Source organism: Cricetulus griseus, chromosome 8 (genome assembly GCF_003668045.3).
Source record: "Cricetulus griseus strain 17A/GY chromosome 8, alternate assembly CriGri-PICRH-1.0, whole genome shotgun sequence".
NCBI classification, from domain to species: Eukaryota; Metazoa; Chordata; class Mammalia; order Rodentia; family Cricetidae; genus Cricetulus; species Cricetulus griseus.
Genome location: NC_048601.1, coordinates 81,701,678 through 81,717,323, shown reverse-complemented (window position 1 = coordinate 81,717,323; position 15,646 = coordinate 81,701,678). Strand labels below are relative to the sequence as shown.

The following is a 15,646-nucleotide window of genomic DNA, read 5'->3' as shown; positions in this document are numbered from 1 at the left end:
ACAAACAAGGCCTCTATTTCATTGACTTCAATTTTATTTAAACCTTTGTGTCGTGACCCAGCATGTCTCAGCCTTAGTCCATGAGGTTCGGCCTGAGTGGGGGTGTGTGGACCTGGAAGCTCCTAGCAACCCAGCTACGATAAAGACCAAACACAGGCATCTTGTCATCTTCAGAGAGCTCTCAGTTCCATGTTGTAGAACTAGAGTCATTTCTTTATTAGCCATCTTTCTGGTGTTTCTTAACCATCTTGCCAATACCACGAGGGAACCATCTCTCTTTGTTCTCCCCTCTCCTCTCTGGTCGTCACCCCTGACCTTTTTCCTCACAAGTTACTCACACACCTCTGCTCTCCCTGCCCAGGTGAGGGCCTACTCAGATGCTTGGGTCCACAGAGATGCAAATAAGGGGCATATTACCCTGGTAATGGTAAATGGTAAGAGGCAATGGTAAACAATAGTAGCCTTACTGGCATTAACAATACAATAGTGGGCTGGAGCTTTCCGGGGCTCCATGTTTAGTGAAACCCCAGGCTGGATCTCAAAATATTCCATAGCGGAAATATTTTGGTCCCCCACACCTTTGGATATTTCAGTCTTCAGACTCCACAAGGTAAGGCTGAATTTATCAGGTATAAATAAAATATTTAGGTCCATGATGTACTGCAGTTCTGAGAAACCAAAATATCAAATATATTCAGGTTGGCTACATGTCTTCCCTTAAGACAAGCGCCAGTACCAAGCCATGCTGGTCTCTTTAATTTCTCTGGCTGTGAAAGTGAGGCAACAGCACTCTTCTCAGTCTTCTTTCCTCTGGAGAATGAGGTGGAAGCAAGGACTAGGTTGGCCGGTGAAGTCTCTTGGGTCGTGGGGGTGGCATGAGCCCTGTGTCAGGGTCCAGGGGATACTTTCGCTTCTGTCCTTGGGCAGCTGCTGCACATCTGTCAGTGAACTCAAACAGCATCTCCTTGGTGACAGGGTTTGATATGCTGTTGCACACAGCCATGGCTGTGTTGTAGGCATTTGGGAAACTTTTGTCTATTCTCTGCCTCATAAAGATCCAGCTGTTGTTTTCAAATTTGCATTCTATAATTTTGTTGTCGTACTGTTTTAGTTCTTTTGTCATCTTGATTTGTGCAAAGGGTCTTTCATAACCTCCAACATAGAGAAGGCCAACATTCTGTGGAAGCAACCCTTCTCCTCCCATTCTTGTTATCTTAAGTCGAAAATCCACAGAGTTCAGACTGGGAGGTTTCCATTTCAAAACATCATCACACCGACCAGGTTTATATTTTCCAATAGGCTGAAAAATAAGTCCATCCATTTCATGGCTGACTTCTTTGGCAAAATTTCCTTCCAGGAGCTTTCTTGAAATATTAATGGCAAAAAATTGCTTAGGTCTGACACTAAATGGTTCCTGTGTTTTGTCAATGAGCCCAGTCTTCATTTTTTCATGTCGTGGACTTATGATTTCACGTTCAATACACTGCAGGTGAATATTAAAATCACAATCTCCAACTGGTTGTGCATTGAATTTAATTATGTCATATATCAAATATCTTGGAACAGCCTGTCCATTAACTTTGTCAATAATCATTTCTCCATCCAAAAGGGATTTGATAAATGCATTCGTAAATCTTTACGAAATGGAAATTCCAGATTTGAAACATGAAACACTGAATTATCTCTGTCAATCATAAAAACTTCATTTGTGCCATCAATCAACATCATGTAATGGGTACCATCTGCTTTCCAGCTTACTTTATATGGCTTCTGCTCTAGAAGTCTAATATTTTGCTTGTCCATGGAAACAGGTTGTGCTCCAAGGAACCCAGACCCTTCCCAGCCACAGAACTGATGACATTTCTGCTGGACCTCTCCTAACTTTGGTTGAGTTGTTACTTGAGTTACACCTTTAACAGTTATACCTTCCAAGAAAATAGCACCCAGTTTTAACCGTTCTTTTCTCCTTTTACCAAAGGAAGCACTTGACCCCGGTTCTGAGTCCTTTTTTCCATCTTCATCCTCATCTTCATCATCATCCTCAAAACACCAATCTGGCAATACGGGTGGGGTGGTGCTTCTTCTATATCACCATAGCGACGATAAAGTTCCTTCAAATAATCACCTTTATAGATTCCTGGTGGTCTGGCTTGGGCAAATGCAGCAACTGCTGCTTCAATACTCCAATCCATTTTCTCCACCAAAAAGGCACATATGAGGAAACCAGTCCGGTTGAAGCCATGGGTGCAGTGAACACCTATAAGTCCAGATGGGCTTCTTTCACTAAACCTCTCACACAGGCGAATGAATGTCTCTGTAGTCTCAGTTGTAGGGCATTCACCATGTCCTTTACACTGAAGTTTGATATACTTGATTCCTTCTTTTTCTATGTCATTTCCGTCATAGAACCTTGAAGTATTTGTCAGATCCACCAACAAGCTCATTTTAACCTTCAGACTCTTTAGATAATTTGAGAGCATACTGGGATGGAACCGGTTTTCTTCAGCAACTTGACTATCATATCTTGGCCCCAGCATTGTCTTCAAAGGTAAGAATCTTCCTGCCACCAGTTGGCCACGCCGCGGACAGTTCAGCCACCTGGGCGGGATATTGCTGTAAGCCATGTCGGCGCCGCACACCGCCACCTAGCAGACCACTCTAGAGCAAGCGGCCCGAACCCCAGCGCCAGCTGCCCCACCCGGCTCCTCATCAGTGCGCCACTTTCATTCAGGTTCGACTCTGAGGTTATAACTGCTGTTCTTATATTGAAATGGATTTGAAAGACTGTTCGCCAACCTAGGAGAGAGAGTTCAAAAAATTGTAAACATGCTGACAGCCTGATCCTGGAGTTTTAGCCTCCACAACTGTGAGAGTAAAAATTTCTGTTGCTTAAGCATCCAGTCTATGATATTGTGTTTGTTAGCCTTAACAAACTAAGTGATGCACACAGCTTCAAAACATACATTTAAAATAATTGGGTAACATCTTCTCCTCATATCAGTTTCCTGAATGCTATGAATTCCCCTGAACGAGACGGCATAGCTTACCTACGTCAGCATAATATTTTTTAATATCTAGAGAGAATACATATATTTGATCTCATGGACAGCTTATGGAGTGGTATTATTGTCCTATTTCCCGTCAAGCAGTTTCCTTCTCTAGCTAGGAGCAGTGTGAAGAGTGCTGACCACAGCACTTACACGGTTGCCTTCAGACCAACAGCCTTAATGAGAAACTGATGTCTGTGTTCTCGTCTCCCCACTGCGTGGTGGCTGCTGCTCTCAGCCTATCGCAGCAATCAATTGTTCGCGTACACTAGTGACAGTGTGACAGAGCTTCTTAGGTCTATCTCCTCAAAACAACTTCATGTCTTTTTTATTTATTTTTTTTATACCTTACTGATTCCCGTTTGTATGTAGAGCCACCCTCTGGAGCATAGTCCACCTGCCGTGAGCCTCACCCTTAAAGAGAACCTACGCTTTCTCCCCAGAAGCCATCACGTGCTGATAGCTCCTCGGCTAACAGAAGGGGCTGGAGAAATCCTCCTTGATTCATACTTCATGGGCCTAATCCTGTGCATGTGCTTACAACCGCAAGGACCGTGTGTTCAGGAAACCAACAGTCCTGTGTAGCAACATAAATAAATAAATAAACAAATAAATAAATAAAAGACCCAGACTCTACCTCAGGCTGAACTGGCTGATCCACAAACTCTCTACCAAGCCTCACACTGCTGCCTCTCCTCAGCGTGGCTGGAGAGAATGCAGAGACTGAGCATACTGAAGACCCTGCTCCTATCTTATATACATTGCTAGTGCTGGGATTAAAGACCTGTGATACCAAAAGCTGAGATCATCTCTGTGTGAGCTGTTTCTCTTGGCACTGAATCAATCTCGTGTAGTCAGTGTGGCCTTGAACTAACAGAGATCCACCTACCTCTTAACCCTGAGTACTGGGATTAAAGGTGTGTATCACCACCTCCTAGTTTCTGGCTGCTGGGATTAAAGGTGTGTGTCTGGCTTCTATGGTTTGCGGCTGACTTTGTTTCTGAATCGCCAAACTTTAATAAATCATAAATAATACACAGACACAGTCCTGCCATGCGCAGATGAAGGTGTCAATCCCTTGGCACCGGAAGTACAGTTTAGAGCCTCCAAGTGGGTTCTGGGTGATCTGAAAGAGCACTGAATGCTCTTAATTACTGAGCACCTCCTGGCCACTCTTTCATATATAGGTTTTGGGTTTGGTTTTTTGTTGTTGTTTTTTTTTTGTTTTTGTTTTTTTTTGCACTTTAGACAAATTTATTTTATAGCCTTTTAAAACATCCTCCAACAAAGGACAGTGAAGTCTACAGGGAAACGTGCACATAGCTCAGGCAACTGCAGTCATCCTGCCCACTGGACAACATTGCTGCAGACATTTCTTAAAACTTACCAAACTGAAACAGAAGGCTGAATGATATGTAAGGAGGAGTGTTTCAGATAACAATTGGATATTTTTTCCCAAAAACTTCATCAGTCTCTTTATTTCAACTCTTCACAGTCCCCACCAGAGCCAAGGCCACTGTCTCCACATACTCTCCAAGCATCTATATATACAAATACAGAGAATGTATGTTCCCTATCTCACACACACAGTCACAGATGGACACAGCATGCACATCTATACATATTTCTCGGGGGGACTTTCACCTCAAGGATGATATCAGAAATCCAGACAGCATGGCAGCAAGTTTGGAGTATAGGGACTCAAAGAAAAGGGCTTCAAACTTCCAACTGAGACCTCCATCCACAGGGATCCACTGCCTGCCCATTTAACCACTGCAGTCTGACAGGGTTACAGGAGGAATCAGCTAAAATTGTCCTCGGTCCTCTCCAGGTTTGGAATGCCTGGAAGCTTGTCCCCTGGAATCATTGGTGCCAAGAACCCAGGTTTTGAAGTCCATCCTTGCCAACCGGTCTCAGACTCAGCCAGAGCACTAATGCCAGGGCTCTGACAGCCATGCCAAGGAAAGAGAAGATTCCCCGAGATGTTATCACAGACACTTGTTCCAAAGGGTCCCTGTGATCTAGCAGCTTTGGGTCTGGCTACAAGGAAGGCCTTGGAGTGGGACCATCCTCCTGAGCTACTGCCTCTTGCTGCTGTTTGTGTACCTGGCTCTCATCAGCTATCTCATTCTGCACGGGACCAGTGCTAGGAGTACCCCAGGCCTCTGGGCTCCAAGAACTCCAGGTGCCAGCATCCTAGGATGTCCCTGGAACTGACTTGAACTGCATGGGTCAGCCCAGCCACGGCCCAGTCGTAGTGTCTGTTATCTCCTGAAAGCCAATGGGCTCGACCAAGGACCAGGTTGGATGCTGAATTGAACGGTATTGTAAACCAGAAGTCGAGACAAAAGTGGGGCTGGCAGCGCCAGGAGGCCGGGTATGTCCAGCTGGCATGCAGGCATCTAGGGTAACCAGGTACTGATTCCTCCCACAGTCCCTGGGGTGAATAGGGACACAAGATGCTCTGTATCTCACATCCAGTAGGCACATCCAGTGGGTTCACCTCAGTCACATTGATCTGGTACTCATTCCAGAACTCTGCCCCATGGACCACAAATCAGAAAGTCTCTAGAGGGTCCTATGGGTATGGCCAAGGTGCTATGGATGAACTTTCCCTCTGACTCTCAGATCTTGGCAGGGTCTTCTTCCTGTAGGAATTAAGGGAACCACTGGCTTGGCCAGGACTCCAAATATGGAAGTTTTCATAGTCTACTGCTTGGCAGGAAACCTCGGGACAAACTGGGGGAAACCCAGCTTCAGGGTCACCAGGGTCTGGCAGATATAAGTGCCCTTGTCAGTGCTGTCCAAGCTTGCCAAGACCAGTCTGTGTCATACTCCAGAGTCAGGTCCCTAGAGCAGCCTTGACTCCCTATCCTGGAACCAGGACACTGTTGTCCTGAAGGAACCCAGGCTTGGGGGCAGAGGAAAGAGGAAGACAACAGGGCTATAGCTATGGTCACCAAGACCCTGCTCAGACTTGAGCGGCTGCTGCCACCAGAACCTTCGACCTACACCCTCTGCCCTCACCTCTCCTCCATCCTGCATTAGACTCCCTGCCAATTGGATTTTTAAAAGGAAACGCTTCTATCTTCCCAAAACAGCCAATAAACAGGAGCTCCATGCAGCAATGTGAGAATCAAGACATTTCTTCTTAAGAGTACAGGCAAGCCTTCTCAAACATCCCAAAGATGACAGAACCTTTGGGAAAGAATTGCTATTGACATCTAATTAAACATAAGTTTAGATAATTAAAAAAAATTAGACAAGCAAGAGGCAGGCAGCATTTCAGCCACTAAATGCTCAATAAAAAGCATATTGTAGATGGTAGTAAAAGAAATTTGGTGTAAAAGAGGGCAAAAATTGGGCCACTGTGACAGTGAACATCCCAAAGGAAATACATCATGGTTCTGGGAGGAGTAGTGTGCTGACCCCAGGACTGCCCGGGATAGCTTTGGTTCTCTCCTGTTGACCATTGTTGGAGGCCAGGATGGAAGCAATATTGCCACAGTAGCAGTAGTTAGGAGCAGACAACACTGTAAACGGCTTCTGGTCAAATAGAAACTCAGCCTTCCTGAACAATCTGTAGATGAATTTTAAACTGTTGGAATGAGCAAACTCATTCAGAACTTTTGTTCCAAAAAGCCAGACCCCACCTTTAGGACTCATGGTTCAAGTGTCTACAGTGTCTACCTCTTCAGACTCTAACCACACCATGTCACAAAATGTTGCCTTTGTGAGAAACTGCCTGATTCCGTTCAATGATTTGAAATGTATTCAGTGTTTTGATATAAGGAAATAAGCACCACGAACACACAAAGTCTGCCTATCTGTTAAAGCTAATACTATAAGCAGGTCAAAAGCATTGTTTGGTATAGTGTCTCCAGGCATGAGCATTTCTATGTTTGGTTTGATACACATCATAAAATCCACATACCTGTATTATCTATCTACTTTCACGACTTCCTCTTTAAAATGTAATAAGATCAGGCCGATTAGTCTTTAGTACAAGGCGGTAAGTGAAGGACTCCAAACTATAACAACCGCACAATCACCATAAATATGTGGTTTGTGGTGAGGTCAGGGTGATGTGGGAGGGCTTCTTAAGCGACCACAAGCACATGGAACGCTCTCTTCCCCTTTGGCTGCCCTTTCTCTCTGGTCTCCCTGCCTTGCTGCCCCTGGGCATGCTCTGGCTTGCATTTGGCTGGTATTTATCTGAATAAAGGTATCTTGAATCAAAAAAAAAAAAAAAAAAAAAAAAAAAAACGTGGTTTGTGTCAGGAATCTGACCCCCAGTTCTGACTAGCTCACAAAGATCATAAATTGTCCACCTATGTCCCCATACACTGTTAGTAACATTGACACGAGCTTCAGAGTCAGCTCTTCCAAAGAGCAGATCACAAAGATCATCTGGCTGCCTCAGGTGTTTCTCAAGAAGAAACTTGCTCTACCCCACCATCTCCAGGTACATCTTCAGATCCAGCAGTACCAGTTCAGGAAGAACAACTTGCAGCCACTGTAGTGGCAGCTGTAGGAGCAGAGGCAGTGGAGGGAGAAGGTAGAACTCTCCTTTCATATTCTTAATTAGCATTTGTTCTTATAGTCCAGGTGGGAAAGTGACAAACCATATATATAGGGCTGAATTTGAGTCCTTTGTTGGCAGGCAAGAGAGAGAAGGCTATGGCCCCAAAGAATTCTCAACCCTGAAGCTCAAGCTTTTTAAAGACAAAAACTTCAGTGACATCATTGTCAAGTGTATTATTTATGCTGGCAGATTGATCAGTTGTTTGAGTTATATATTTGGACCACCATGGTCAAGGTCACAGAAAGTACGGACAGTATGGCTAAGGTTGGCATGACTCTTTAGGGGTTTAGTGATGGAAAAGCATGAGAGCAGACACAAAATAGTCAGAGAACAATCAGAATGAAATAGTGTTAGCTCATTCATTCAATGCTGTTGCTTTCAGTAGAACATTGTATATGTAGTTATGTAAGTCACATGTTTGCTAATATTGCCAAGTGACTTCCCACTTTTCATTAAGACTTCCAAGATTGTAGGGTACCATGGCACACACCTTTAATCTTAGCATCCAGAAGGCAGAGGCAGTTGGATCTTGTGAGTTTTGGGCTAGCTTGGTCTACATAGTGTGTTCCAGGAGACTCATTCTTTATCATACTGTGTATAGTGGGATTATGAGCCTGTATCACCCTGTATAGACTAGGATTGTGAGCCTACATCACCCTGTGTAAAGAAGAATTGTGAGCCTACATCATACTGTGTACAGTGGGATTGTGGGTCTCTATCACCATGGATAAAGTAGAAATGTGAGTCTCTATCACCATGTGTAAAGTAGGAATGTGAACCTACTTCACCCTGTATAGAATAAGATTGTGAGCCTCCATCCATCACTTGGAAGAGTAAAGAACAATTCATATGAACTTTGTGATCCCATATGTTAGTATTCAGGCATCTGTGCCGCAGCCACTAAGAGCACCACCTGTGCACATTCATTATGTTCCCTTTTAAAAGGGCCCTGCCCACCTCCCATCTTTCTCTCTCTCTACTTCTCTCTCTCTACTTCTCTCTCTCTGCTTCTCTCTCTCTCCCTCTCCCACTCTCTCTCTATCTCTGCTTTCTCTTCTCTTCTTCTCCTGTCCCAGAAACCAGTCTCCCCTCCCCCTTTTCCCATTCACTTTCTCCCAATAAAAACCCCTCCACCCAAGCTCTATTGAATAGCATCTTTCTCTCCTGCACCACTTTTTAAAATTACAACACCATAGCTCTAATGATGTTTTAATGTATTCATTGAGAGAGAACATGGAACATTTCCCAAGGTTACTGGTTAAACCATTTGGGCACTTCACTCCTTTAAATGATTCTAACACCTGAGAATAGCATCATATTGAGCCATCTTATAAATAATTATAATTTAAGAGCTTACAAAGTATGCATTATTACCAGACTTCACAAAGAGATTAAAAAAAGGTTTTCCACTAATTAGAACTAGATGTCAGAGGAATTTAAATTATGTCTGAGGCCAAACTCTACTCTTCCTTACTATGTTAGACTAACACAAACTCATTCATATAATTGTGAATGAATTCTAATTTTCCAGCACATTATACAAAGATTGTTTTTATTCAATGAACCAGATGTTTTGAAATTGTTGTTTAAATTATACAGAGTCTTGACAGAAGAGAATAACTGTATGAACGCAAAACATGTAAAGCAGTGCACAGCCTCACAGATGCAAACTGGAATTACCGGAACACATGAGCCCCATCACAAAACTGCTAAAAATAAGATGCCTGAAAATAGCAAGCATTGGTAAGGATTTAAATGAATGGAATTAAGAATTCTGCTCAGCACAGAAGTGAGAGCCCATTGTCTGTGAAAGTTCAATGAGACAAGGTATGATGGACTGAACTCAGTGACTTTCAGAAAGGCTCTGTGATGCAGTTCACACAGAGAGTTCATCACTTAGAGTAAGAGTGGAGTAATCAACTCAAATTGAAAAGCTTTTCTCCAGTTTGATTACTCAACTTTTCTATTTCCCACAGCTGGTAGAAGTAGAAGCAGACACCCACAGCTAAACACTGAACTGAACTGAAATCCAGTTACAGAGAAGGAGGAGTGATAAGCAAAGGATGGTGAAACCCACGGAAACAGCTGACCTGAACAAGGGAGAGCTCTTGGTTCCCAGACTCATATCTGGGAAACCAGCATGGGACTGATCCAGACCCCACAAACGTGGGTGTCAGTGAGGAGATCTTGGAAATCTTTGGGGCCCCTTGGAATAGATCAATACTTATCCCTAGTATAGCAATGGACTTTGGGAGCCCATCCCACATAGAGGGATACTCCCTAGGCCTAGACACACGGGTTGGGCCTAGGCCCTATCACAAAGGGTATGGAAGACTCAGAAGACCCCCTATGGAAGGCCTCACCCTCCCTGGGGAGCAGAAAGGGTATGGGATAGGTAGGGTATTTGTGGGGGGGGGCAAGGGAGGAGGGTAGGGAAAGGGAACTGGAATTGACATGTAAAACAATCTTGTTTCTAATTCAAATAAAAAAAATTCAAAAAAAAGAAAAGCTTTGCTCCAATGTTTTATGACCCTTTCCATGTATCACTGAGGTGGAGCCATTGTAGAAACTGGTACTTTGAGAACAGTTGCTGTCTTCACCAAAACAGATGTCCCTACTTGCAAGGGACCATCTCCAGAGGACCTGTTACTATCACAAGTTCTCAGAAAAGGAGGGAATAAGTAAGGGTGGCCACTGGACTTCGCTTGAGCTTCTAGAAGCTCTCCTGGGGCCCTTCCAAGACATTGTAAGCACTGCAGCTCTGCCCTGGTTGCACAGGCACTCTGGGTCTGGCTAGGGATGTGCTAAAGGCTAGCTGTGAGTCTGGAGGATTCTGTCTATGCAGCAATGGGGACGCAATCACCCAAGATTCCCCACTGTGATGAGCTTCGATAGAATTCTACTTTCATTTGGGGATTTGTGTGGAGGCAGGAGACATTGTGTCCCTGGGAAATAAGTTAATTCTCACAACAGTCACTTAGAAGAGTTTGTAATGATGATTGACAGCAGCAGTTTAAGCAAATTGTCATCTACTGTGGTTTAATCTGATCCCCAAGAGCAGTGTCAAAATTTAACTAATTGCTTTTTGGCTTAACATTCATTATGTGTGGGACATAAACAAAATCGAAGAGACTCTGTAATGATAACTTTTTATTCCAGCTACCTGAGATCTGCCCACTGCCACGTTAGGGCCCCAAGTGACACACAGAGACTTATATTATTTACAATGCTGCTGGCCAATGACTAGGATTTCTTATATGCTAGCTCTGTCCTAAGTATCAACCATAACCATTAGTCTATATATTTTATAAATAATTATCAAGGACACTGGCTTAAGCATCCTGTCTTCCCGGGAATCAAATGGCAACTCCTGTCTTTCATACATTTCCCAGAATTCTCCTCAACTCCTAGCCTCACCTATATTTCTTTCCTATTGGCCAACAGTGCTTTATTTATCAACCAATAAGATAAAGATATACACAGAAGGACTTCTCCCATCAAGACTCCTGTGTAATTGATTATAGACATAGTTTGCCAAGAATGTAAATCCCTCCGGCATTTGCTTCCCACACAGAGAGGATCTTGGTCACAAGGAGTTAATTCTAAATGGCTTGAGGAGAAAAGTTTTGAAGTACTGGGACACTGATGGCATTGATGACTCCTCCCTTCTTTCCTTCCTCCCTTCTTTCTCTCCTCCTCCTTCCCTCTTTTTCTCTCCTTCCTTCCCTTCCCTCTCTCTTTATTTCTAACTTCTAAACAGAGAAAAGAGAAGAGTAACCTAGAAAATAACTAGAAAACCACGCTCTTAAGTGGACACACAGCATTCTTTGCCATGCATGTACCAAATAATTTCACACACCAAAACTGAAGCCTCAGCATAGCAGAGACTTGGGATTTGTGAGCCCTCCTTGAATATTTACAACTGCTTGCATGATTTCTCAGGCGTTGCCTGATGCTCACTATGAATTCACTCTTGTGCTCCATGACTCTGCTGTCATCTAAGTCATCTGGGTTACTCTGATGTAGCCACACGTCAGTTAGTATGCTTCTTCACAGACAGTGATTCACATGCAGCCAGTCAGGCACTGTGACTGAAGCCAAGTAGACCACTTTGACAAGCTTCTCACAGAAACCTCGACACTGTACTTTGTACCAGGCAGTATCTCTGAACGAATATAAATCTATCTCAAAGATAAAAGGGAAGGATTTAAATCTTAGTGTGGTGGCAAACTCCTTTAATCTTAGGCAGATTTCAATGAGCTCAAGGCCAGCCAAGGATACATAGTGAGACTGTAGGTTTTTTTGTTTGATTTTCTTTTTTCCCTTTTCTTTTTTGAGTGTGGGGTAGGATTATTAGATGAAAGGGACTACACAAAGAATTAAAACTTTAAGAATTAAAAGCATTGGAAAATTAGTTCTTTTAAAAATTCTGACACAGGAAAGAAACTGATTTTTGGGACCTCTGACAGTGGAACCATTATTTATCCCTAGAGCACAAAAGGACTATGGGAACCCATTCTCCATGGAGGGATACGCTCTCTGCCCAGATACACAGAGGAGGGCCTAGGCCCTTCCCCAAATGACGTGACACTTCGATGCTCCCCCATGGAAGGCCTCACCCACCCTGGGGAGTGGATATAGGGTGGAATGGGTGGGTTGGTGGGGGCCATTGGAGGATGGGAGGGAGAGGGAACTGGGATTAATATATAAAATAAGGTTGTTTCTAGATTAAATAAATAAATATATAAAAAGAAACTGATTTTTAAAGGTTGCTTCAGAATTAGAAAGAAATATTAAAGACTGCACTACATTCTGAAAACTGTTGAATGACAGATAAAAAGCAGAACATTTTAAAATGTAAAAACACATGACATGCAGCAACTTGGTCTAATAATTTGGAAGGATGAAAGTCTTTATATTCAATTAGCTGAAATGAGCAAGGAAATACAGATCAAACACACACACAAACAAACACACACACACACACATACACACTCCTAAAGATACAGTTAATTGCTGTAACACATGCGTTCTGTGTCTGAAGAAGTTTCAGTCATTTATTCTCACTTGCATTTCCTGTTTCTATAATACCAGCAACAAAAAAGAAATGCTTTATCGGGCATTGACAAGTATAAAATCAAAGCAGGGGAACTTTTTCCCTTCTAACCAGTAAAGACACGTTAACTTGTGTTTATTTTATCATACCTGTATCTTTCTTCTGAGATGGATCTGATTTGCATGAAAATATCCAGCAGAGTAGAACAGCAGGTAAGCCATGCATATACCCAGAAGGCCATGTCTTTGATGACTCCTGTCTAGAGACGTGAGCTGGACTTCAGACATGGGGTGGAAGTACCTAGAGGATTACTACCATGTGGTATTTTAGTACTCATTAAAGTAGCCTCCCACCTGAAGGAGAAGTTCCATAAGTACTGAGTTACATGGGTGGAGATTAAGGATGGCCTTGAACAAAACTAGTACCAAATAGTTCCTTATTATAATTAGTTCATCTTTTGCTGTCTCAGCAATGGCTGAGTTTGAAATTATAATCCTCTGCTAAATTTGTTACTATTTCATCACTTAACTATTTGAAATCTACTGCTATGTGTTAGTAAGTATAACCTGACTTCCCATCACCCTTAAAATTTATTAAGAAATTGGACTCATTCTATTCCTATGGATAAATAAGGATCTTTGCCGAAAGTAATGAAAGTTCTCAAGTTTTGACCCATTTGATCACTATCCTACACTTACTCTCCTCCAAAATTGCATCACTTGTATAAGATACATGTGTGGAGTTCACCCAGTGAGAGTCATCATCAGAGCTGTGGAAGTGAGGGAGGTAAACATGAATCAGTATTAACAGGCTGCTCCAATCCATGAGTGTTCGCTTGTGAAGAGAATTCCTGGAAAGAAGCCCTGTCTTCAAAGACTGATTAGGAGTGCAGTGATGTGCAGAGGTTGTGATGTTGTAGGTCCAGAGCCTGATTACCTTATCTTAGCCTAGTTTTTATGATCCCTAAATAGCCATTCCTTGCTCTCCTTTGAGTTAGAACTCATATTTTGTGACTAACATAAAAAATATTTTGAAATCTACTAACTTAATAGACTTCTTATATCCACCAAAAAGCCAAGAATGTCATCAGATAACATCTGAACCCTATAGGGAAAACTCTGCTTTGTTGTAACCCACCTGTCTGATGTTCTCACCAACATAGTTTTTAGGTGCTTGACTTATGACTTCATTCCTGCAGTACACAACCTCTAAAACTGTTCCTATAAGGGAACATAGAACCTGTGGCAACCTAGCTCCATGTTTCCTGGGCCAAAATTACTCAATTTGGCTTCAAGTAATCTATATCTCTTACTCTCCTTGAGGAGAGGGCTGTATGTTTTCCATCAACAGTTAGGACACCACAATGTTCAAATCCAAAAATTGACCCACTTTCCATAGATGGAATTACCTGAATGAGGTATCTGCATGGACCCATTGAATATAGGCCCATTTGATGATATCTCCTCATATAGGTTGTGTAAATTCTACCCAGGGCTCCAGACTTCTCTTTGTTTGATCAACAATCCATTTCATTTTTCTTTAATAGATACATTTAGAGTCTGCTTTCAAAGCATTTAATTTAAGATATCAAATGTGTTTGCAGTTGCAAGGATACTTGATGGCACTGTGAAACCAAAGGCTGTGCTACTAAAATCAGCCTTGGTTCAGGGATCAGAGCCAGAAACTAATTGACCAGAACTAGCCATAAAGAGTACAGAGGACCTAGAAAGACAGATACAGAGACACACAGGAAGGAGTATGGAGAGACTTGGAGTTATAAGATCTTTATGGTATGGGGCAGCTGGAGAAATAATCTCTTGCTTGGTCTCTAGACAAAAGGGAATATTGTTTCTCAGACTCTCTGAGCTAGCAGGTTTTCACCCCAACATCTGACTCTCATGTCTTTAGTGGTAAATAGAATAATAGAGACTTAATTAAAAAATACATTTGGCAGAAGAGGCAGAGCCAGGGCCTATGAGATTGGAAATCATGCCAGGACGTGGCCTACCCAGAGGAATGCTGACCACAGGACCACAGCTAAAATATCAGCAAATTCAGGTGCAGCCACTTAGCTGAAAGAAAAACAACATTTTGCTTTGAAAGCATCCTGGTCTAGACATCTAGTTGTGCTTTGTTTGCTCTCAGATCTCTAAAGGCATTTTGATTCTGACACAGCTTGATTTTAGTATTTTGTTCACTTTTAGAACTGTGAAAGCATTTTGTTTTCTGTTTTTGTTTGTCTTGGTTTTCTTTGCCTTTTGAAATGTTTAAACTTTTACTTTTGGCCTTTGTCGCCTGACTCTCCTCCTCAATATTTAACTCTGCCTTTATGGAACCTGGGGTTTCCATGAGACATGGTCATCAAACTTAACTGTAGAATAAATTCTCATTCCTTTTGAATGCAGAGCTGTGCTTTGTGTCAACACTCACTGATGCATCATTTTTCGGTGTCCATCTTTTACCACAATATGAAGTCCTACTCATTTCAATGCTTCTTTTTGTGTCCCAACCCACTTGAATTAAGTCCCTTAAATTGTTTTGATTTTCTAAAAGAGACCTTTATTGCCTTATACCATAGTGCTTATTTGTGTTTTTATCATATTACAGTCTAAAGCCCTTAGTCAGCAAGGGTCATTAAATTGCCCAAGAAAGTACTGATCAACTCCTCTATGTAAAAGGCACACAGTTAACTAGTTCATTCTTTGCAGTGGGTACAATAGCAAGGCACCAAAATCCCCAACCTGGATTGTGCTCCGCCCACTCAGGCAATTTTGCTATGTGCTCTGAAAGTGGCAGCTTTCATCAGGAACTGGCTCATGAAGAGACAGTTTTCCTGTGAACACCAATGCTGCCATTCAATGGATCGCTCACATCTCATACGTCATGAATGATCTATATTGAGGATGTTCACTAAATTCAGAATCTGTGATGTTCCATCTAGGTCCATAGTAGCCTTTG

General features: G+C 42.5%; 1 protein-coding gene and 1 pseudogene across 1 annotated transcript; both read right to left on the bottom strand.

Annotated features, from left to right (window-relative positions):
- Nucleotides 1-835: 835 nt before the first annotated feature.
- Nucleotides 836-2,624, bottom strand: LOC100773893 (mRNA-capping enzyme-like). The gene is given in 3 exon segments (XM_035448582.1): nucleotides 836-1,611; nucleotides 1,614-2,072; nucleotides 2,075-2,624. Coding segments are annotated over 3 exon segments (1,785 nt in total).
- A 2,224-nt stretch (nucleotides 2,625-4,848) lies between these two features.
- LOC103158559 overlaps nucleotides 4,849-15,646 on the bottom strand; it is a 71,347-nt pseudogene continuing 60,549 nt past the window's right edge.